The sequence below is a fragment of the Phyllostomus discolor genome, chromosome 8, assembly GCF_004126475.2.
Source record: "Phyllostomus discolor isolate MPI-MPIP mPhyDis1 chromosome 8, mPhyDis1.pri.v3, whole genome shotgun sequence".
NCBI lineage: Eukaryota > Metazoa > Chordata > Mammalia > Chiroptera > Phyllostomidae > Phyllostomus > Phyllostomus discolor.
Genome location: NC_040910.2, coordinates 104,582,302 through 104,603,546, shown reverse-complemented (window position 1 = coordinate 104,603,546; position 21,245 = coordinate 104,582,302). Strand labels below are relative to the sequence as shown.

At 62.5% G+C, this 21,245-nt stretch overlaps 3 protein-coding genes across 5 annotated transcripts; 1 reads left to right on the top strand and 2 right to left on the bottom strand.

Moving 5' to 3' along the window:
* The first annotated feature begins 661 nt into the window (after positions 1–661).
* On the top strand, positions 662–14,984 carry PGAP3 (post-GPI attachment to proteins phospholipase 3). 2 transcript variants are annotated; one of them, XM_028520246.2, is made up of 8 exons: positions 662–907; positions 2,371–2,468; positions 3,280–3,432; positions 11,025–11,087; positions 12,184–12,245; positions 12,533–12,669; positions 12,929–13,133; positions 13,310–14,984. In XM_028520246.2, exons 1-8 carry the CDS (start codon positions 727–729, stop codon positions 13,371–13,373), a joined length of 963 nt encoding a protein of 320 aa, XP_028376047.1. In that variant the 5' UTR covers positions 662–726; the 3' UTR covers positions 13,374–14,984. The 2 variants fall into 2 exon arrangements, with proteins under 2 accessions (XP_028376047.1, XP_028376050.1); XM_028520249.2 differs by lacking the exon at positions 3,280–3,432 and having other exon boundaries at positions 705–907.
* A 562-nt stretch (positions 14,985–15,546) lies between these two features.
* PNMT (phenylethanolamine N-methyltransferase) lies at positions 15,547–17,370 on the bottom strand. The gene is made up of 3 exons (XM_028521430.2): positions 17,004–17,370; positions 16,205–16,412; positions 15,547–16,064 (listed from the first exon to the last, which is right to left on the bottom strand). The coding sequence occupies exons 1-3, from the start codon at positions 17,353–17,355 to the stop codon at positions 15,623–15,625; spliced, it is 1,002 nt and encodes a 333-aa protein (XP_028377231.2). The 5' UTR covers positions 17,356–17,370; the 3' UTR covers positions 15,547–15,622.
* Positions 17,371–19,441: 2,071 nt separating this feature from the next.
* On the bottom strand, positions 19,442–20,942 carry LOC114503969 (titin-cap). Of its 2 annotated transcripts, none has more exons than XM_036034430.1 (2): positions 20,477–20,942; positions 19,442–20,270 (listed from the first exon to the last, which is right to left on the bottom strand). In XM_036034430.1, the coding sequence occupies exons 1-2, from the start codon at positions 20,587–20,589 to the stop codon at positions 19,880–19,882; spliced, it is 504 nt and encodes a 167-aa protein (XP_035890323.1). In that variant the 5' UTR covers positions 20,590–20,942; the 3' UTR covers positions 19,442–19,879. The 2 variants fall into 2 exon arrangements, with proteins under 2 accessions (XP_035890323.1, XP_028377369.1); XM_028521568.2 differs by having other exon boundaries at positions 19,442–20,273; positions 20,480–20,923.
* Between the last annotated feature and the right edge of the window lie 303 nt (positions 20,943–21,245).

Here is a 21,245-nt window from a genome sequence, read left to right as displayed (position 1 = left end):
GGGGGAAACAGACCACTGTATGTTATATCACCCTCCGAAGTGGTGTTTTGAGACTAGAAATACGGAGTGAGAGTAAGCGTGATACAGTTGAGACAAAGCCAGGAGGCCAGAGAGACACAGCCCCTCCAGGTAGGTCTGGGCAGGAGAGTGACAGTCTAGTGAGCAGGGCCAAATCGTGCAGGGCTTGCGGAATCATTTTATCCTGAGGTATTGGGGCCCAGAAAAGAATTTTAAGAGAGAAAGTGACATGGTCAAATTTGAATTTTGGGAAATGGAGCGCGGACTGGAGGGAGCGAAAGAAAAGGCAGGGAGACTCGTGAACAGGCTGCTGTGGCTGCCTCAGCGACAGATGATGCCTTTAACCGGGGTGGTGGCGCCAGAGGAGACGGAGAGGAGTGGACGGTTCCAGGTGTACATCCAACGGGGCCAGAGACCGAAAATTAGCCCTACCTCAAACAAAGACCCTGGGAAGAAACAAGACGGGTGTTTATAAAAGACTACTTTGCGCCTTAATCCACCTGGCGTCCTCCTTCCCTTCACCCTGTCGCCTCTCTATATGGGGATGACAGCAACACAAGGGGCGGGGCAGACACCCAGGAAAATCCGGGTACTTTTTATTTAAACTAAGTAGACGTCAGCGGAGAAGGTAGAAAACCAAGGCACTTCCGGTTACTCCGGATGTGAAGACTCCTAAGCTCCTCCGCCGGCGGAGGGTCAAGGGGAAGGATGGCCGGGAGGACGGCGCGGCTCGTGCTTCTAGCTGGGGCGGCCGCGCTGGCTTGCGGCTCCCAGGGCGACCGCGAGCCGGTCTACCGCGACTGCGTACTCCGATGCGACCAGCGGAACTGCTCAGGGGACGCACTGAGGCACTTCCGGTCCCGCCAGCCAATCTACATGAGTTTAGCAGGTAAGTCCCGCCCCATAAACCACGCCCCCTGGTGTTGACCCCTCCTCTTTCGCCCCCAAATACCCCTCTGCAGTCTCCGAACCTTACTTAGTTTCTTACCCAGGATCCATTGTGTGAGTGGAGCCTCGGGGGAAATGACGGGCCATCAGCCAGTTTTATTTTCCCAGAGACTTTCATTTACTTTTAATTTATTCATTCAAGTGGCTATTCATTTAATATTTCCGGGTACAGTTTTGTGGAATGACACTGAAATCAGACCAAGGTCCCAAGATCCTACCCTTCGGGGCTCACAGTCCCCATGGGTGCACGAACCTTCTCAAGTGCAAGGTAGAGGATGACTGGAGCCCTAAAGGACCCGCAGATTAAGCCATGGGAGCATGTAGGGGAGGAAGGAATAGTTTATCGCTTTGTGGGGTTGGGGACAGCAGTCATCTTAGAACATTTTGAGAAGAAGAGCTTCTGGATAGATACATTAAATTTGGACCTGTGTCCTGGTGGTTACCTTCTGTGTGACGGGCGTCAAAATAGCCATTTCTAACAACACTTTGCGGTCGATTTCGATTTTACAGATGGGGAACTGGGCCTGCCCAAAACCACAGAGCCAGACAGTGGTAACTGTTTCCAGTTGTGGCCTGTATGTCACAAGCCAGACCATCCCTTTCCCATCTAACAGACGGAACGGAGAGTGGAGGCCCTGGGCAATTGCGGGCAGATGCAGAGGCTTGGTCTACTCAGGGAGCAGGGTGCATGAAAAGGAGTATTGGGAATTAAAGTTGGAAAGATGATTTGAAGCCTTAAAAGTCAGACTGAAGAATGCAGGCTTTATTTTTATGGGGGGGGGGGGGGTTGCGGGTAAGGCAGCAAGTGTTCCTGCCTGGTGAGGGAGGACAAATCCTGTGTCAGGAAGGACAAGTATAGCCTTGGCTGGTGTAGCTGAGTGGATTGAGCACAGGCTACAAACCAAAGGGTCACCAGTTCAATTCCCAGGCAGGGCACATGCCTGGGTTGCAGGCTGGGTTCCCAGTGGGGGCCACGTGAGAGGCAACCACACATTGATGTTTCTCTCCCTCTCTTTCTCCCTCCCTTCCTCTCTCTCTAAAAATAAATAAATAAAATAAAAAGTTTTTTTTTAAAGGAAGGACAAATATAAACCCAGGTGTCCATAAATGAGGCCATCAGATGCCAAGACCCTCATCCTGGGTGAAAGGAGAAGAAAAGAAACATCTCAGATTTGCTCACTGTACACCTCTACCCCCCTAGAACACACACACACACACACACACACACACACCCCTCCTGTGTATATGTCCCACCCATCCAAGTGGGGAACTAGAATTTTGAGATTCCTTCTGGTTCTCTTCAACCTGCAAGCCCTCTCGGTCTGCACTCAAGTTTGGGCCCCATTCAAGCTCTCCCTGTGCCTCCCTCCTGGGTAGGTCACTAGGCCACTTTATCTGTTTCAGGCTGGACCTGTCAGGATGACTGTAAGTATGAGTGTATGTGGGTCACCGTTGGCATCTACCTCCAGGAAGGTCATAAAGTGCCTCAGTTCCATGGCAAGGTGAGTTGGAGGGGCGGGGTGGGTGGACAGTGGTGGCGTGGTGGGAGTAAGATACCTCCCAGTTGGACCCACAATCTGAAGCATGGAGTGATTCGGCTGTACTGGGGGCAGGTGCCTGTTCTTCTCAAAATCTGCTCATTTTCTTATGGGAAGCAGATGGGACCAATGCGTCCTGCCTCTGGATTTGGAGCAGGATCTAGGGTCTCCTTGAGAGTGGCGTTGAACTTCTCAGGGGTGTTGCATGCCTACCTTGACCCAAGGAGAAATTCCCCGGCTCACCGCAGCATCAGGGGAGATGCTGCTTCAGCAGGAGTCTGGGTTCAAATAGCGGTACCCCTCAGACTGCCCAGCGAGGCACGGGTTGCTGGTGCCTTTTGATCCCATCATGGTCTTGTTCCAGCCTGCTGTCGGCAAGCATTGTTCTCCACAGTGTATGTATCACAGAGTAAGCTGAGGCTTGCTCAAAGGGCTGTGGTCAGGGGTAGAGAGGAAATAAGGCCTCCGTCTTCTAGACGGCAGCTCTACGCTGTTTCCACCAGGCTGTTCTGAGCCATCTACACTGGCCCCCTGGCTTTCCCAGAGACCAGGCTTACAGGGCTGAGTGCTGGCCAGGATAGAGCGATGACCCTCAGCCAGGGCCTGGACCGGGAGCTCATTGACTTCAAGAGGGCCTGAGCCCAAGCTCTGGCCAGGTCCCGAGCTGAGGGCTGTGCTGAGGACCTATTGATGCAGCAAGTCAAGAAAAGATAGGTTGGGCCAGCTCGGGGTTGCTTACCCCTCAGCCCCCCGCCCCAATGTGTTCCTTTTTCAGTGGCCCTTCTCCCGGTTCCTGTTCTTCCAAGAACCAGCTTCTGCTGCGGCCTCTTTCCTCAATGGCCTGGCCAGCCTGGTGATGCTCTGCCGCTACCGCGCCTTCGTGCCACCCTCCTCTCCCATGTACCCCACCTGCATGGCCTTTGCCTGGGTAGGTAACCGGGCAGGATTCCTGCTCCGCTCCTCCTCTAGGACCGAGGAACACTTAGATTGCCACTCTCACCCCACAGGGCTTCCCCTCACCCCTGCCAAGCTTGCCCTCTGTTTCCGGGGCCTGAAGTGGCAGTTGCAGGGTGGTCGGGCCTGGGAAGACAAAAGGGAAGGTGCCGAATGGGACCCTCCCTCCCTAGCAGGGCCCTGGGCCAGGCTGTTTGGGACAGAGGGAGAGAGGAAAGAAACACTGTTCTCGTCCCCAAGGAGGAAGTCACTGATGGGGGGCTTTACAAACAGAAGGGAGGTGGTGGTGGGGAGCATGCTGAAACCACGGTCTTTCCAAGGGCCCCTCTTGGAGGACGCGAAGCAATCTCAGCCACGGCCCAGGCCCGGAAGCAGCAGTAGCACCCACTGCACTCCACCTAGAGTTCAGCCTGGCCTCAGCCGGTTGGGGCGTGGGGCGGTGGGCAGCCGAAATACGTTCCATCTGAGTAACCAGAGACGGGCTGGAGCTCCACAGTGTGGCTGGTCCGAAGAGCCAAAACCCGGGCCGGGCATTGTGTGAGAGGCAGGGGCTGCGGTACAGGTCTGCACTGTGACACCCCGGGGGGGGGGGGTGTGAGGAAAAGGCGGCTATGGAGATCTTTAGATTGGGGCCACCACTGTAAGCCTGAGGGAAACAATCCCCACTCACCTTCCTGACATCAAAGCAGCCATTCATTCGTGCCCTGAGCACCTGCTGTGTGCCAGGTACCTTGTTGGGTGCTGGAGACCCAAAAGTAGAGACAAACAGATGGGACGCAGCACACACTTGAACGTGAAGTGCATCGGAAGAGAGGTGGTGTAGGTGGGACGGGGACTAGGCCAGTGCCGGGCAATCAGGGAAGGCTTCCCTGAGGAAGAGGGGCATGCAAGGGAAGGTCAGAGTGGGGAGGGAATGTTAACCAGGTGAGTTCAGGGAGAATAGGAGGAGTCGTCTATCAAGGAGACTCAGTATGGGCACAGGCAGGAGGGAGCGCGGGTTATATGAGGACCTAGACGGCCAGGAGGCCTGCCATGCAGGGAGCCGGGGAATGGGGTGTGAGGTTGCTGGGCAGCTGTGCCGTGGGCGGGGCCAGCCCATGGAGAGCCTGGGGGTACACTGGGGCGCTTCCGGTCTTGACTTGCAAAGTCTCAGGAAGCAAAGAGGGTCAGAGAGAAGGAGTTTCATGAATACGGTGCTTGGGAGGCTCATTCTGGCTACGGTGCAGAGAACCCACCGAAGGGGCGGGAGAGGATGCAGAGCTGGCTGGCGGCTTTAGCACAGGGCGCAGTAGCTGGAGCGGTGGCAGGGGCTTGGGAAGGGCTCCGGGATCCGCACGCCCATTACCCTGGCTGTGCCGACCAGCGTCGGCAGCGGGTCGGATGAGGACAGGAATCAAGGGTGCCTCCTGCGTTTTGGAGTAGGGGACAGCGATAGAAGCGGTGCGTGTGGATGAGACCCCCAGGGAGAAAGAACTTGGGCAGCGAGAAGGGAAGGGACTAGGACAGAGCCCCCAGGAACCCCTGAACCTAACGGCTGAATACAGGGGGAGGAGCCGGCAGTGGAGACAGGAGTGGCCTGCAGGGCAGGCGGAAAGCTAGAATGTCGTGTGATAGGGGAGTCTCCGGACGCAGACAGGAAGGAGAGAGTAGGGGGGAAGCCCAGGCTGAGCCCCGCAGGGGGGCTACTCCTTGCAAGGAGACGGGACAGGGGAAGGAGGCCGTGAAGCCTCTGGGAAATGCTGATCCTCCTCGGTACTGCCCATTCAACCAAGATTAATAATAATTGCTAGGAATTATGGAACAAAAATCACGTGATGAACATCGCCCTAAGTACTTTTACCCACATTTTCTCACTTAATCCTAATACCACTATAAGGACAAACTTTGGCTAAAGTCAGCACCCATCAAGTTGGAGAATAGTGGAGACAGGTTCGCTTCCAGGGTTGTCTGACTCTGGGGCCATCTCCAGGCTGCGACAGATGTCGGTTGAGCGTTTGCTGTGGGCAGAGACAGGGGTCAGCACTGTGGGAGCTGAAGCCCCGGCCCCAGAGCCCAAGCCCAGTGGGAGGCGCAGGCCCGGCCAGGCTGGGAGGTAGAGCGCAGGCAGAGCCTAGGAGGGCTTGGGTAGACAGCCTGGGAGCCCTGGCCCCGGGGAGACCACGTGGAGAAGTCTGTCAAGGACGCCCAGGGAGGAGCAGAGGCTTGTGGGCCTGGTCAGCCTTAGATGGGTGCACATGTGGGAGAGGGGGTTTGGCTCCAGCATTCCAAGCTGGGGGCACAGCAAGGGGGGAAAGGTATGGGCGCTGGAGAGGGTGGAACCTCGACAGGCAGCCCGGGAAGCTCGGCCCGGGCCCTGTGTGGCCCTGTGAATGGAAGCAGGGGGCGGGAAGGTGGAGCAGAGAGGGCCCCGAGTGCCAGGCTGAGGGACGGGGACTGTTGTGCAGGCAGGGGCCTGGCGTCAGCACACAGGAGGCTGTCCCAAGCCCGAGGCGACTAGAGCCACCACCTCCTGTTCAGGGCTGGCGAAGAAGGCAGGACAGGCAGGGAAATTGAGGAGGGTACGGTGGTCCCCTTTTCCCTGGGGCTCCTTCAGGGACACTCCTTGTCCAGGCCCAACGCCTGCACTGCCCCTGGCCCTCGTCCCTGACCCAGAGCCTGGCCTGAACGCGGCTTGGAGCCTCCGGGGACAGACCCAAGGGTCTGAGAGGCCTCCCGGGGTCCCAGCCTTTGTCTTCCTGGCACGTGCCAGCAGCCAGTGGTCCCGTCACGGCTCCTGTCTTCATCACCCTGATTCTGGGCTCTTTCATCTCACTGTCATCAGCCACATGGCTTCCTTCCTGGTGGGGTGTGCCACTGCCCAGAGGCCTCTGAGGACCCTCAGGGACAGAGCGGGAGCTGTTAGGTTGCAAGAGGCAGATATCAGGGCCTGTGTCTCTAGGGCCCCCTGCAGGGCGTGATATTCTGGGGCATGGAATCCCCTCTCGCCACCACTGGGCCCTTGAGGGACAGAGTATCGGTGTCCACGCTGCCGTTGAGGATCATGTTCGGATTTTACGCCTGACCTTTTGTCCTGTGTGTCTGCAGGAGGGAGGGACCCCGCCTGGCCGGAGGGCGTGGCAGCGGACTTTGTCCCGGGCCACGTCTTCCCAGGCGGCGGGGCTCCTGACTTCTGTTGGGGCGGGGTGGGGAAGCCTCTCACCTGCTCCGGTCTAGGTCTGGGGTGGAGGGGTCGTCTCCCTCTTTCCCTTTGGGAAATGAAGAGACCCTACCCCCAGCAGGACTGGTGGAGCTTTGACCTTTAGGCCTGAGCTCGGGCTGGGCCACGGCCAGGCTTTGGGGGACCCTGCCAAAGCTCTGTACACCATGGAACTGGGGGGCCCCACTCTCTGCCAAAGCTAGGAGGCTGCCCCAGTTCCCTGCCCCTTCATCCGGTGAGGAAAGACCCTCAGGGGCGAGACGAGAGCCGGGGGGTGCCAGGAAGGCCCCAGCTGTCTCAGCGGGGTGATCGGTGGGGGTGGGGGCTGACTGTTCTCTCCCTCTGCTGAGGAAACTTCAAGAAGAGATCATCTGAAGCTGCAGCAGGATGATGGTTAGACTTCAGGAAGGACTTCCCAGTGTTCAGACAAGAGCCAGTGAAACAGGCAACAGCAGGGAACCCAAGACTCCTTTCTGATGGTGTAAAAACCCACCTCCTCCCATCTGCATCCGACTCTTCCCCCGTCCCTCTCAGCAGCGAACCCGGGCGGGCCTGTCCTGCGTGAGGTGGGGGGGGGGTGAGACACCATGGCCTCCGGGGGGGGGGCCAGCATGGCAGCAGGCGTCATATTTAACATTCTGCCTCCCCCCTTCTGAGACACTGAGCTATTTAAAGACCCACTTGTCCCCACCACCGCGGTGTCAGTGACAGCCCCGAGCACTGGGGCTTAGCGCAGGGGTCGGATTCCTGACAGATCCGGCTCACTTGGCATCCAGCGAGTTTCACGGCTGGGATATTTTTGTCTCAATTTTCTTATTTTCCAACACACAGAAGCAGCCTCCCGCGCTCCCTGCACCCCGCCTTCCCTGTCCCCCTGCATTTCCACCCTCACTGGCACCCTGCCCGTGGCCCCCCCCCCCACCCCCTTCGGTGTTTACAAGAAGTTCTTGGCGCCCGCTGGGCAAGCCCGCGGTCCTCCTGGTCTGTCTGATTGGCCACGGACCCCATCTGCCCATCTGCCTCCCCGTTCTGCTCCGGCCCGGCCCAGGAGCCCAGGAGCAGCAGGACATTTGCATCTCAGGGGCTTTCCCTTCCTTCCACGCCCCTGTGTCCACTTCGCTTGAGTCTCGATTGCAAACGAAGTGAAGGGAACTAGCCTGTTTTCCGCGCGCCCCGCCGGATGGTCGCTCAGGGGCGAGGGTAGGGGGCGCTGTTCCCACAGCCGAGGCGGCTGTGTTCTGGGGACTAGAGACCCACGGTTTGACCGGGTACATGGGGACCCTTGAGGAAGGGGACGGTGGGGCCAGGGAAAAGGAAGCGGTGGGCGGTCGGCCTGTTGCACACGATGAAGGAAGCTGACATGTAGGTGGCACCTACTGCATACCAGGCGGCAGTCGCAGCAAGCGTTTGCCGAGTGGCCTCTCCGTGCCGGGCCGTTCGCGGGGCCCGTCCGCCCGGCCCCTCCACCAGTGACTGCTGTTCTCTCCTCCTCGGTGCCGGTTTGGTTTTATTTAACAGGGCGTTTCCCCTTCGTGTGTTTTTCAAAGTATCAGTTATAACACTTAGAGGTGTAAACAACTACAAAATACACGGTACATAGAAACGATTCTCTTAGCTCGCTATTGCCCAACAAACGTACACATGGGGGAAAGGACTGAGCGGCAGCCCTGGCCCCCCTCTGCGGGGCGCGGGGTGGGGGCGAGTCCTCCGTTTTGGATACGGGGCCCAGTGGCCGCTTCAACAAAACAGGGATATTTACCTGTGTGATGGGGGGGTGGGGGGGTTGGAGCCCACGTCCGATTCCACCGCAGGGTGCCAGCAGGGAGCAGGGAGCTCTGCTGTGGACCCTGTTTTGTGGGTGAGGCCGGTGCTCAGCTGAGGCGCAGGGACGCTGTGATGTGCTCAGGATCAAACAGCTCTTCAGGGGCTGAGTCGGGACTTCGACCGAAGGCCCCTCTCTTCTGAAAGGCTCCAGACACTCTGCCCCCAGCCTGGGATGCGGGGTGGGCCTGGGCAGCCGTGGGGAGACCACCTCTTCTCCCCGTGGCTCCCCATGGTGGCAGACCCGGCGTCTGCGGTCTGTGGAGAGGCGGGAGGGTCCCGCGCTGGTCAGCATGGCGGGGGAAAACAGCACCCACTGTTTCACTGGGCCCCGGGCACGGGCTGTCCCTGTGTCCCTCCTGACCTCCTTAGCAGCACTGTGACTGTCCGCGTCTTGCAGATGAGAACACTGAGGCACAGCAAGGCTAAGGAGCCTGCCCAAGGACACACAGGAAGCGCAGAGCCCGGCTTTGAGCGCTGGCAGTCTGGCCCTAGGGCCTTGGTTCTTTTTTTTTTTTTTTTTTTTTTTTTTTTAATTTAAGGTTTTATGTATTTATTTAGAGGGAGGCGAAGGGAGGGGGAAAGAGAGGGAGAGAAACACGGATGTGTGAGGGATACATCGATCAGTTGCCTCTCGAGCTCCCCCAACTGGGACCTGGCTCACAGCCCAGGCCTGTGCCCTGAGTGGGAATCAAACCAGCGGCCCTTTGGCCTGCAGGCCGGTGCCCAATCCACTGAGCCACACCAGCCAGGGCTACATTCTTCTGTCTCCCCCAGCCTGAGGAGAGGGTCCCCCCAGTAATGGGATACTGCCCCGTGGAGAGGGGACTTTTCGGGGGTGCAGAGGCTGTTGAACCAGGGACCGAGCGGCCCCGCCCCTGTGCCCTGCAGGGAAGCCCCGGCCCTGCACGACCTCCCTGCTTTCAGGGCTCCGACCACTTTGCTCCGTCTTTGCGTCACCTCCCCCTTCCTGCCTGCTGACAAGGAGGCCTGGCTGGCGCCCAGCCCCTGCTGCCTGCCCCTCCGCCCCCTAGCACTCAGGCTGACTCCAGGGCCATCCCCGCGGGGGTGGCCCGGGCCCTAGCCTGCCCAGGAGACCTGGCCCGCGGGCTCCCCTGGGTCTGCAGCCCTGAGCCCGCTCCTCTCCCCTCCTGACTCCGGGAGCCCTGTCCAAGGAGCCTCCCAGTTCTGTCCCATTTCTTAGCCTCCAGACCATGCCTCCATTCCCAACTCTGGGGAAGGGGCAGCACGAGGGACGGGACGGGACGGGGTGGCCGCCCTCGCAGGAGGAAACCTGCTGGCCCAGAATAACCACCTGCAGTCAGGGCTGGAAAGGGACAAAGGAGCATTTAGGCTACCCCCCCCCCCGTTTGTCCCGGGGGGAGCTCAGAGACAGCGAGACTTGAGCCAGACAGGCTGGTACGAGGGGGCTCCAGAGACCTCCAGGGCTGACTGGCTTTGCAAGGAGAGCCCTGCCAGCCCCCTTCCTGTTGCCTCAGGAGCTGCCTCAGGCGGGCGGGCATGAGGGAACGCATCCTCCTGGCTGAGCTTCCTGCTGCGGTACCTGGTGGACTGTGGCTTCTTACCCTGCGCCCTCGGTCCCCTGTCGGGCCGGCTTTCCTGGTGTGCTGGACCCCAGTGAGCTGCTCCCGGCCTTCCCCGTCTCGGGCAGGGTAGTCCCACCCTAGCACATCCCTCCCCACCTCCAGGGCATTCGGCCTGACTCTTCCTTTAGCTGGTTGTCTCTGGCTCCCAGCCCCTGGAAGCATCTCCGCCCCAGCCCACCCTTCTTTCAATAACTTGGGCCTCTGTGTGGGTACGGCAGTCCCTTAAAAAAGTGCCAGCACCAACTCCCACAAGATCTGGGGCTCATTTATAAGACAGGGTGTGCTCTGTCCTTGCAATTAGCTTCCAGGGAGAAGGGAGCAGCTACTCCCCTGGGTCCTTGCCCACCACAGCCCCCTCCAGCCCTGCTCCACGGAGCAGCCACCGGCCCAGCGGGTTGGGCCGGCCCGGCCAGGAGGAAGCGGGGCTCAGCTGGCAAGCCTCCTCCTCCTCCTCCGAGACTTGGCCCTCGTGGGATCTGCTTCATCTCCCTCCCTTGCTTGCTCTAGACACACCCCAAGCTGGCTCGAGCCCCTCCACCCCACCCACTTCATTCCCGCCCCCAGAGGCTGAGGTCACTGGCTCCCCTGGCCGGGTGGAGCTGTCCTCACCTGCCAGTTGGGGAAGGAGGCGAGGCCCCCCCCAGGGGCTGTTGTCTTAGGGTTGAGTAACCTGGGAGAGCTTGACTTTGCCGGAACTGGTTCCCAGGCCAGAAACCTGCGGAGGCTTCAAGACCCCCACCCCCAAGGGGGTGAGGGGTGGGAAGCTGGGCCTGAGGGAGCTGGGCCAGGTGGGGGTGGCGGGGCGCGGGCTTGTGTAGTAGGCTCCAGGAGGAAGGGGAAGCCCGTTTCTCTGCCCCTTCCCCAAAGACAGACAGGTGGGAGGCCTCTGGGGGGTCTTTCTCGCCTTGGGGTGCCTCACTCACCAGCCGCCTTCCTCCTCAGGTCTCCCTCAACGCTTGGTTCTGGTCCACGGTCTTCCACACCAGGGACACGGACCTCACAGAGGTGAGCGGCCCTCCCGCCCCCGGAGGGGAGGGGCGGAGCCTGCTCCCAGGTGTCCTGCTGACCCGGTCTGGGAGCACTGGCTCCCGGGGCATCGTAACCCTGTCAGTGCACTTGAGCCTCACCCTCGTGAGGTCAGCGTGGTGATTATTGGCTCTTCTTCTTATTTTTTTATTCTCACCCGAGGACATTTTTCATTGCTTTTGAAGAGAGGAAGGGTGGTGTAGGGGGCGGGGAGAGGGAGAGACTGAAACTTAGATGTGAGGGAAACATAACTCGGTTGCCTTCTCATGCGCACCCCGACAGGGGACAGAGCCCACAGCCTGGGTGTGCGCCCCGACTGGGGATCGAACCGGAGACCTTTTGGTCCACGGAACGGGACTCCGACCAACGGAGCCACACCAGCCAGAGCTTTTTTTTTTTTTAAGATTTTATTTTAATTTTTTAAATTGATTTTAGAGAGAGGAGGGGAGAGAGAAACACCTATTTGTTATGCCACTTCTACGTTCATTGGTTGTTTTTTGTACGTGCCCTGACCGGGGATCAAACCTGCAGCCTCCAGCCTCGGGTGTTGTAACCACGGGAGCAGCCTGGCCTGGGCGGTTGGCTCTTCCTGACTGATGAGGCAGCTGAGCCCTGGGAAGGTGAAATCACTTGCTCAGGAGCACCCAGCCATTAAAGGGGCGCAGTCAGGACTGGAGCCCACATCCGTGCAGCTCCAGGCTGCGCTCTGAGCTCTGGGACAGGCTCGGATGCTCGGGACCCTCAGCAGGCATCCTCACCGTCACCCCTGATGCTTCACTCCTGAGCACTGTTTTTATGAAATTGTGTTGTGTGAACATGAGGTTCAGCCTGTTAAGTTCAGAAGCGAAGCAGCAACAGGCGGAAGCGGCAGGAGACACCGATCTCGCTGCCCCTAGACCCCAGACTCCAGCCATGCCTCTGCCCCCACCCCTGGTCCCCATCCCTGGCGGGTCCCCATCCCTGGCGGGTCCCCATCCATCCCTGGCAGGTCCTCTCTGGGTCCTGCCCCCCAGGAAGGCTCACCCACCTCCTACTGTCCTCTCACTGCCCCTCACCCAACTCTCCCTGTCCTCAGAAAATGGACTACTTCTGTGCCTCCACTGTCATCCTGCACTCCATCTACCTGTGCTGCGTCAGGTGAGCCTGCCTCGGCTGCTACCGGGGTGAAATCAGCCCTGGGGGCAGAGGGGCTGCCCAGCCACTTGGGGTAGAACTTGGGGCCCTGGCTCTTTCCAAGGAGCTGTAGTGCTTGGCCCCAGGCCTGGGGGGAGGGGGAGGGGTTGGAGGCCTGCCCAGTCCGCCTGTTTTGGGGAGGGAGAGGGGCAGTGGCTTCCAAGCACTGATGTTTGGGTGAGGGGATGCCCCAGGGGATGCTGTGGGGACGGGCCACCCCCACCTGAGCGGCTCTTCATGGGTGGGGGCAGGACTGTGGGGCTGCAGCACCCGACTGTGGCCAGCGCCTTCCGGGTTTTCCTGCTGCTCCTGCTGACGGCGCACGTCTCCTACCTGGGCCTCGTCCACTTTGACTATGGCTACAACCTGGCTGCCAATGTGGCAATTGGTGAGGCAGGACTGGGGCCCTGGCGGGCTGGAACAGCTGAAGAACTGCTGGCTTGGGGTGGAGGTGGGGGGCTGTCGGTGCCGTTCCTGGAGAAGGAGGTTCTGGAGAGGTCCCTGGGTCGGGGAGGGGAAAGACGGGGTAGGAGGTGGGGGGAGGCTGGAGGTTGTCCAGGAGTCAAAGTGCCTGGGGATAGGGGCGGGGTGGGGTGGGGGGAGACGGAGGTCCAGGGAGTGATCCTGCCCCGCCCCGCCCACCCCAGGCCTGGTGAACTTGGTGTGGTGGCTGGCCTGGTGCCTGTGGAACCAGCAGCGGCTGCCTCACGTGCGCAAGTGCGTGGTGGTGGTCCTGCTGCTGCAGGGGCTGTCCCTGCTCGAACTGCTGGACTTCCCGCCTTTCTTCTGGGTCCTGGACGCCCACGCCATCTGGCACATCAGCACCATCCCCGTCCATGTGCTCTTTTTCAGGTGGGTGCTACTCCCTGCCCAGGCTCACCTTCCTTGTGCCCCTCCTCACCCCACCTATGGGGGAGACTGAGCTCTCCTCTGTGCCGCCCCCTGCCGGCTTGCCTGCACTCACCCCACCCCACCCCCAGGGGGCGCTCTCAGAGCGAGGCTTCAGCCGGCTTCTTCTTCACTCACAGCTTCCTGGAAGAGGACAGCCTGTACCTGCTGAAGGAGTCAAAGGCCATATTCAAGCTGGACTGAAGGCCCTGGGAGTGGGTCTGCCCTGCTGGGGGTTCTGCTCCCTCCCTGCCGGCTCCTCTCCTCCTCAGTCTTCGAGATGACTTGTTTTTTGAACTTAGACATCAAAGGTGTGGGCCCAGAATCATGCACTTTGCCCACCACCTTGCTCACCCCCACGTGGCCCTCACAGGCCTTGCATCTGTCCGGGCCTGGCCTCAGGGGCTGGGGCTGGAGGATGGGCAGTCCCTCCGGCTCCTGAGCTGAACTGGGCTGGGACTGTGTTAGCCCCACCGAGAGGACCACTGCCCCCTCTTCTCTGTCAGTCACCTCCTCACCCCCACCCCACCCCGCACTGCCTGGGTGGTTGCCAGAGCCGTGGTTCTAGCTGGGAGCCCAAGTACCAGGCCTGCCAGGGTACAGTGGGGTCCCCTTCTGTTACCCCCGTGCCCTCCTCCAGCGACCACTAGGTGGCACTAGACTCTTGCTCTTTGGCTGCCCACGTTGCCAGGCAGATCTCACTCCTCCCATGGGATCCGAAGGGAACAAGCTGTTGGGATTGGGGAGCAGTGTCACCCTGACTGGTGCGGTGACCAGACCCCCAGGAAGCCTCACACACTCCCCCTTTGGGGCCAGGACCCCAGAGAGCCCAGGACAGGAACCCCCGCTGGCCCGTGGTGCTGTTCTAGTTGGGAGCCTGCACACAAGCGTGTGTGTTGGGGGGTGTGGGCCAGACCGAGTGCGCAGGGACCGGCACAGGCCAGGGGCGTGTGGGGTGCGGGGTGGGACAGTGCGTGTGAGCCCTGGCCTGCTGCGTTGTGGAGCACGGGGAGAGGGCGTGAGTGGTGTTCAAGTGCGTGCAGTAGGGGCAGGCGGTTAGTGGGGGTTAGGGGAATATACGTGCAGTGAGTGTGAGACGAGTGTGAGTGCAGGTGAGTGTGCCACACGGCGAGGGGAGGTCGGAGCAAGAGGACGGAATCAAGTCACCGTCAACAGCCGTTTACCGAGCGCCAGCACCGCACAGAGCCCCGGGCCGGCAGGAGCCAGGCTACCCCCGACATCTGGCTGGGGACATGGGCGTCTGGGCTGCGTGTGTGTCTGTGTGTTTATCTGTTGCCCCCCCTTTTCAAACCACACAGGGCCCCCACACCCCTCAAAATCACCCTCCAGAACCAGCCCTTTGGGAGGCAGAGGGATGAGAGAAATGGGGATCCTCTGGCCCCTCCAGCCTCCCTGTCTCCTCCCCCCTCCGCCCATGCCCAGCCTGGGGCCCTGGGGAGGGGACGGGGAGCCTGAGAGGCGGGGGGGAGCGGCTGACAGGGGCCAGGCTGTGCCTGCACCCCAGTAAAGGTGGCCCCTGCTCGCTGCTGGCAGTCCCTGCCCATCCCTGCTACACAAGGATGGAATGTGGGGCTCAGGGAGCTTTCCTTCCAGAGGCGGCCTCTGACCGGAGACAGGGGTCTGGATTCTCACCCCTTTCCCTGCCGCCTTGTCCCATGCTGAGAGCAGGGACGCCGTGCTAGGCCTCCAGCCGCAGGGACTGGGGTGGCCCGTGTTAATCTCTGATCCTAAGAACTATTTTAAGGTTGGAGGGTAGCAAAGGACATTCTTAATAAACCAATTTTCAGCATCACCCACCCTCGTGCATCTCGTCTGTGTAAGGTGGGCTGGGGTGGGGCGCTGGAGAGGGCAGCCCAGCGGGGTCTCCGCATGGGTGTGGAGGGGGCGAGGTCCAGATACAGAGCCACCACAGAGCTGGGCAGAGCTCCAGTCCTGCTTGTGTGTGGGGGCGGGGGGGGTGCTTGTTCTTCCTCCCACTTCCCAGGGCTCGGTTTGAGCCTGGACTGTGACCCTGCCCCCTGCAATTTCCACCTCAGCCTCCCTCCCCAGCCCTCGTCCCGCCCGTCTGAACCCTTCCGAGCTTCACATGCGAACAGGCAAACAGGACCTGCTGCTGAGTGTGGGCCAGTGGACCTAGCAGGTGCCCGGCATTCAGCAGGCGCTGACTGACTGACGTCTCTCTGACCTAGGCTTCCTTAGTATGGGGAAAAGGACTGATACAGAAACCCACCTTCGTGGAAGCTTCTGGGGAAAAGGCGGGGGGCTAAGGTTGGTGCCTCCCACACCCCCACAACACGAGAGAGAGCTCTGGGCCCTTCTTGCTTCCCAGGAGAGCCCCAGACAGCACAGACACGCAGCAGCTGCGACATTTCTTTATTAGATGCCACCTTAGGTCATAGAGAATCTGGGTGGCCGAGGGGCGCCCTGGAGCCTCACGCGCCGACCTTCTTCTGAGCCCAGGCGAAGAAGATGCCGCAGACGTCGTCCACGCCTGTCCGGAGGCGGGCGGGCATGGTGTAGGTGCGCAGGTCCCGCACCTCATAGCCGCTGCACGCCAGCGCCCTCCTCACCTCCTCCTCGCGTATGGGCACCACCACCAGCCTGGCCTCTCCGGCCAGGTACCACGACTCCTCCAGGGCCCCGATGAGGAGGAGGTGCCCCCCAGGCCTCAGCAGTGTGGTGATGTGGTCCAGAGCCCGCTGGAAGCTGGCGAAGTCAGGGCTCACCGCCTCCAGGCAGAAGGTGGAGACCAGGGCGTCGGCCGGCAGGGGTGCCAGGCTCCCAGCACCCAGGGGCTGGGGCTGGTGCACGTCGATGGGCAGGACCCGCTTCACCTTAGCACGCAGCTGGTTCTCCCTCTCCTGCCAGGACTCACTGTGCAGGGACAGGAGGTGGCGTCAGGGCCAGGGCTGGGGACTGCCCCAGGCTCAGTCCCCTGTCACCTCCCCCATCAGCCACAGCACGGAGGGCCCCCCCCGCCCCCCGCCGCTGGGCCCTCAGCCCCCAGCCCGTACCCCTTGCCCTCGATGAGGCAGACGTGCCGGCTGTACACGCTCCAGTCGAAGCAGCCAGGCTCTCCGCGCAGCCAGAGCCCCAGCTCCTGGCGGTTCACCTCCAGGAAGTCGGTCATGGTGATGTCCTCGAAGTGGGCGCAGGCACTGAGCAGCTGGTACACGGTGGGGCCCGAGCCGATGTCGATGAGGGTGCGTCCGGACACCTCGCCTGGACCGGGCAGAGGAAGAGGGCCCCGTGGCAGGCCTGTCCCAGCGGCCCCTCGCCTCAGTTGCTCCTCCCTGGCCTGCCTGTCTCCTCCCCCTCCCCCCTTCCTTCCCCCTCTGAGTGTCGGTCTGGAAAAGCACTGGTTCTGGAGTAGGACTAATGAGTCTGAGTCCTGGTTTCAACATCGACGAGCACCTTGGGAAAGGAATTTAACCCTTTGAGGCTCGGGTTCGGCTTCCGTAAAGCTACCTACCAGAGAGGGCTAAGCGGGGGGATCCTCAGGTGCCTGGCAGTTTCTCCCAGCTGTCTCACTTCTCTCCCCGATCTCCCTCTCCCTTTCCTTCTCTGCGTCTCTCCTGACTCCGGCCCTTTACTGCCCTGCCCTCCTGACCCCTCAGCTCCGAGCACCCTCCCCTCCCGGCCCCGTCCACGGGCCTCTCTCCTTCAGCCCTCATCGGAGGGGCACGGCTCCTCCTCGTCCTCTAGTCTTACCTCGTAACCACCTGCTCCGAGGTCCCCATCTGGCTTTCCCATGCGCCCCTTTAGCTCCCTGATGACTTCCTGCCCCCTGTGCCTCAGTTTCCCCGCACTCACCGGTGGCGAAGGTCTGCGCCAAGCAGCGCAGCTTCCAAGGCCCGACGCCGTCAGGGTTGCTCAGGTCCCCCCGCGGGGGCGTGTAGTTGTTGAGCAGGTAGGCGCGGGGCTCGAACCGTTGGTAGGCCAAGGCGATCGCCGCCCGGTCCGGGCGCGCGTCCTGGGCTGCCGCCGCGGCGTGACTGGGGCCCCCGGTGCTCATGGTGCTGCCGCTGCCCACCCTGTGCCCCGCCGGCCTCACAGCCCGTTTATCTGCGGCTGGACCCCCGCCCGACTCCTCCGCTGCGGGGGCGGTGACTCCGCGCAGAGCCGCCCCGGGCCACGCGCGCCGCGTCTCCCCCTCCCCATCCATCTCCCTCACTGTCCCCGCCGCCGCCGACGCACGGGGGGGGGGGGGCCCGCGGCTGGAACATCCGTCCCCGCCCCGCCCCGCTCGCACTTGCTCCCGCTGCCCTCCACCCTTTGCCTCGCGTGGCCCTTTCCGAGTCCTGCACCTGAGCCTCCCGCCACCTGAGCCTCCCGCCCGCATAGCCCTCAGATCCCCGACCCCGCCAGCCCCGGGCCGCCCGCGTGGTTCCTCTCCAGCTCCCACGGCCGTGCGCCCCCGTCGCCGGCCTGCCGTCCCTTCTCTTCTGCCGGGGTTCGGGGTTCGAACCAGCCCCGTCCGTCCCCCCCAGTCCCCACCGCCCGGCGCTCTCCTGCCCGGGCCCAGCCCCGCGCCAGGCTCCTCTTCTCCGGGACACCCCGCCCAGCACCCACCCCTGTCCTCGGTGGGGTCCCCGCGACGCCCCTTCTCCGCCCCTCCCCGAGCATCTTTTCTCGTACTTCCCTGCCCCCTCCCGTCCCCCGCGCCCCTCGCCCACCCCACTGCGGAAAGGACAGCCCGTTCTGGCCGCGGTCGCCCCGAGGCCCCAGAGCGGATCTCGCCACACCGGTCCGATGGCGGCGACGATAGGGAACGCGCGGGGCTAATGCACTTAGGGGGCGGACAGCGGGCCCTTGTCTGCCCGCCCTGCGGGCTTCCAGGCGCTGATCTGGGGCCTGCGGGGGCGGAAGGCCGGGGACTTCCCGCCACGTCGGGGGCGCGCGACCCAGGGGAGGACGGGAGGGCGCAGGGCCCTTCTCCGGGCTGCCAGGGCCCGAGGGGGTGCGGCCTCAGTTTTCGGGCGCCAAGGGACTTTGGGTTCGACGGGCCTGGGTTTCTGCCCCCACTTTAGCCCCCTGGGGGCGGGGCGCGGGCCGGGCGAGGCCTGCAGGTCGGGCTTGGCTTCCAGGTCCCGGGCTGTCCAGAGGCCGCGTCTCCACTCATCCTCCCAACGGGAGGGGGGCGTTGCAGGGCCTTCTCTGGTCCCCCGGGTGGGACCCCTCAAGGCAGTCCGGTGCCCCTCCGCCCTGGGCGGGCTACTGCGGGCCAGCGCGCGGCCTCCCGCCCCCACCCCGTGACGGGGGGGGGGGGGGGGTGGTGCTGGCCGCCCGGGCCAGAAGGAATGTGAGCTGTTTGGGGAATGGACCGACTGGAGCTCCCTCCTTATCTCCTTCCGGGAGCTGCTGCTGGTCCTGTGACCTTTCTCTTCTGCAAGGTGCGCACCGATGTCACGTAGCTCCGGGCCAGCCAGACGTGGGTTTGTGCAGCCTGGGCCCCTTCTCACTGCCGAGCCTCAGGCTGAGGGAGGTGCGCACTCTCCCGCGCAGACTTGGGCCGTGGGTGTGCCCCCCTCCCCCGCCCCCCCCCCCCAGTAATGCAAGTGATGAATGGCAGGTCCCTGTCTGCTAGTCCTCTGGGCGGTTTTTGTCAGAACATCGTGAACATTCATGCAGCTCCCCGGTTTGGGGCTCCTGAGCTAGAGCTCCCAAGACCGGCCCCTGGCTGGCCCACGCACCTTGTTCTAAGGGAGAAGTGTCTCCCTGTTGGGCGAGGCAGCCAGGTCGGAACATGAGTCACCACGACAGCTGCAGGGGTCACAGACAGGAACCTGGCCCCCACCCCACCCACCCTGGGCTCCCAGGAGAGGGGAGGGCGGAGCACCTGCCCCAGCCAAAGACCCCTCTTGTCTGGATGTAGACCTGAGAGGCAGGTCAGCCTTGGGGTCACTGACCCCATCGCACACTGAGGTACCAACACGGGCAGTCTTAGTGCCAGCTCCCTCCATACCCTCTAAGAGGTCATTTAAACACACCCTGGGTGCCAGCTGGCCTCCTGGGCAGAGCCCAGCGCCAGGGAGCTGGGCACGGAGGGCAGGCCTGCACAGCCCAGTCAGGCCGCCAACGGGGAGCTGGACAGACAGCCTGCTTGCAGCTAGCTCTGCTCCCCCCGAACATGGGGCGTGCCCACTTGCTCTGCCATATTTAGCCCAGGAGCAGGGCCTGTTCCCAGAAGTGGGCACGGGGAGGGGGTGACCCCAAGGGGCAGGCCCCCCAACCCCAAGGAGACACGAAACTGGAACACCATTGAGCATTTATTGCAGCGCTAACGGGTGCTGGGGGCTCCACCTGCCTCTGCCTCTCCGTGTCCCCCCCCCCAGTCTCCTCCAAGCCTCTTCCCAGCGCCTTCCGGACCTCCTGACCCCTCCCCGTGTCCTCCTCCGAGCAGGGTCGCCCCTCCCAAGCACCTGTCCCTCACCAGCATCCTTGCCCCTTCTCCTCGGGCTGGGGGTGCTCAGCTGTGCTGGCCCCTAGCTCTCCACGCTGAGCGCCCACTGTCTTCGCTCCCCTTCCTCCTTTGGGAACTCAGGCACCCTGGCCTCCGGCTCCCCCTTTGCCTAGCCCCCAACTCTGGGCAAACTACAAAGCATCCACGGCCAGCAGCTCCCCTCCGTGGTCCTAGCCAGGAGGGGCCCAGCCCGGCGTGGGCACAGCGGAGCCCGAGTCCGTCCCTCTCAGCCTCTCTGTGCTTCCTGGGACATGGAGCGGGACAGAGAGCGACGAAGGGTGCCCGGCTTGCTGACCGACACCACGGGGGGCAGCTGCTTGGTGATCTCGGCCACGTCCTGGCGTTCCACACACTGGCCACCCAGGGCCGTCTCCAGGGCCAGCAGCTCCCGCAGCTGGACGGGGGTATCCTCGCGCTCCTCCTTGGCGGCGCCCATCTTCGTGGGGGTGAAGAGGGGCAGGGGCAGCACCCTCTGGTAAGGCAGCAGGTACTCCTGCAGCCCCCGGCCGAGGATGCCCATGCGCATCACCAACCAGGGCGAGCGCTGCACCAGCGCCTGGCACTGCCCCTGCTGGTGGTAGGTCTCATGCCGCTGCGCGTCCTCCTCATGCAGGGAGGAGCTGGGGGGACAGGGGAGCGGACGCTGAGCTCCTGAGAGCCGCTGCCCTCCAGCCCCTGGCCGGGCAGGTGACCCCCTGGGTGCAGGAGGGGTGACCCCGCCTCACCCCCACCCCCACCCCTAGAAACTTTGTGCTCTGGCCTCCCCAGGCTCGGGGAGGGTGCTGTAAAGGAGGGGAGCAGCAGCCCCCAGCTGGCCAGCACTCACCCCTCCTCAGGCCTCGTGGACAGCGTGAGGTCCTTCCACTCAGCCCAGAAGGCCTCCCGGCGCTCACAGTTCTCCTCGGACACCTGGCAGCTCAGCTCCGAAGCAGCCATGATCAGCCTCGCTCCCTGGGCTCCGCTCCGTCCAGGCGCTTTAAATAGCCCCCTCCCCCTCCGCCAGGGGCTATTTTCAGCCCCTCGGCGTCAGATGCTATAAGCAGAGCCAAGACTCCGATGGGGGCCTTTGGGCCCAGGATGGGGGCTGGGTGGGATACCTGGACTCCTGCCGCCCCGAGTAGGTAGGTGGTCGGCTTCTGAAGAGATCAAGGGCCTCTGCTGGGGGCAGGGGTCTTCAGAGCGACAGCCCTGAGGGTCTGACACTCCTCAGACACTGTCCGGGGCCAGGCACATGCCCAGCCTCGTGCCACCTTGGCACCTGTTCTCTGTCCCCCTCACCGCCCCACCCGGGAGGACAGTGGCTTATCTGTAAACAGAGCGGGGAAGTGCAGGACCTGAGGCTGCTCCGGGCTCTGTACCAGGCGGTCAGTCCCCCCCATCCCAGCGCTCTCCTCTGCCTGGGTTCAAGGGCACACCCCCGGGCTGTCCCCTCTGCAGGGACAGCACCACCACATTCTCGGGTGCTCGCACATAAAGGCCTGGCTCTCCACGGCCACCCCCGCTCCAGCAGGGACCCTGGACTTCCTCCCACACCTGGGAGCCTGGCGTGGGCCTTTGCCGGGTGTTTTCCTTCCCCGGGGCCGGTGGTCAGA

Coding starts and splice junctions, on each gene's coding strand:
- PGAP3 (XM_028520246.2), top strand. CDS start 727: ATGGCCGGGAGGACGGCGCGGCTCGTGCTTCTAGCTGGGGCGGCCGCG. Junction 3,433..11,024: donor CCTGCATGGCCTTTGCCTGG/GTAGGTAACCGG, acceptor CTTCCTCCTCAG/GTCTCCCTCAACGCTTGGTT. Junction 13,134..13,309: donor GTCCATGTGCTCTTTTTCAG/GTGGGTGCTACT, acceptor CTTCACTCACAG/CTTCCTGGAAGAGGACAGCC.
- PNMT (XM_028521430.2), bottom strand. CDS start 17,355: ATGGATGGGGAGGGGGAGACGCGGCGCGCGTGGCCCGGGGCGGCTCTG. Junction 16,413..17,003: donor GGCGCAGACCTTCGCCACCG/GTGAGTGCGGGG, acceptor TGCCCGGTCCAG/GCGAGGTGTCCGGACGCACC. Junction 16,065..16,204: donor TGCCTCATCGAGGGCAAGGG/GTACGGGCTGGG, acceptor GTCCCTGCACAG/TGAGTCCTGGCAGGAGAGGG.
- LOC114503969 (XM_036034430.1), bottom strand. CDS start 20,589: ATGGCTGCTTCGGAGCTGAGCTGCCAGGTGTCCGAGGAGAACTGTGAG. Junction 20,271..20,476: donor ACGAGGCCTGAGGAGGGGTG/AGTGCTGGCCAG, acceptor TCCCCCCAGCTC/CTCCCTGCATGAGGAGGACG.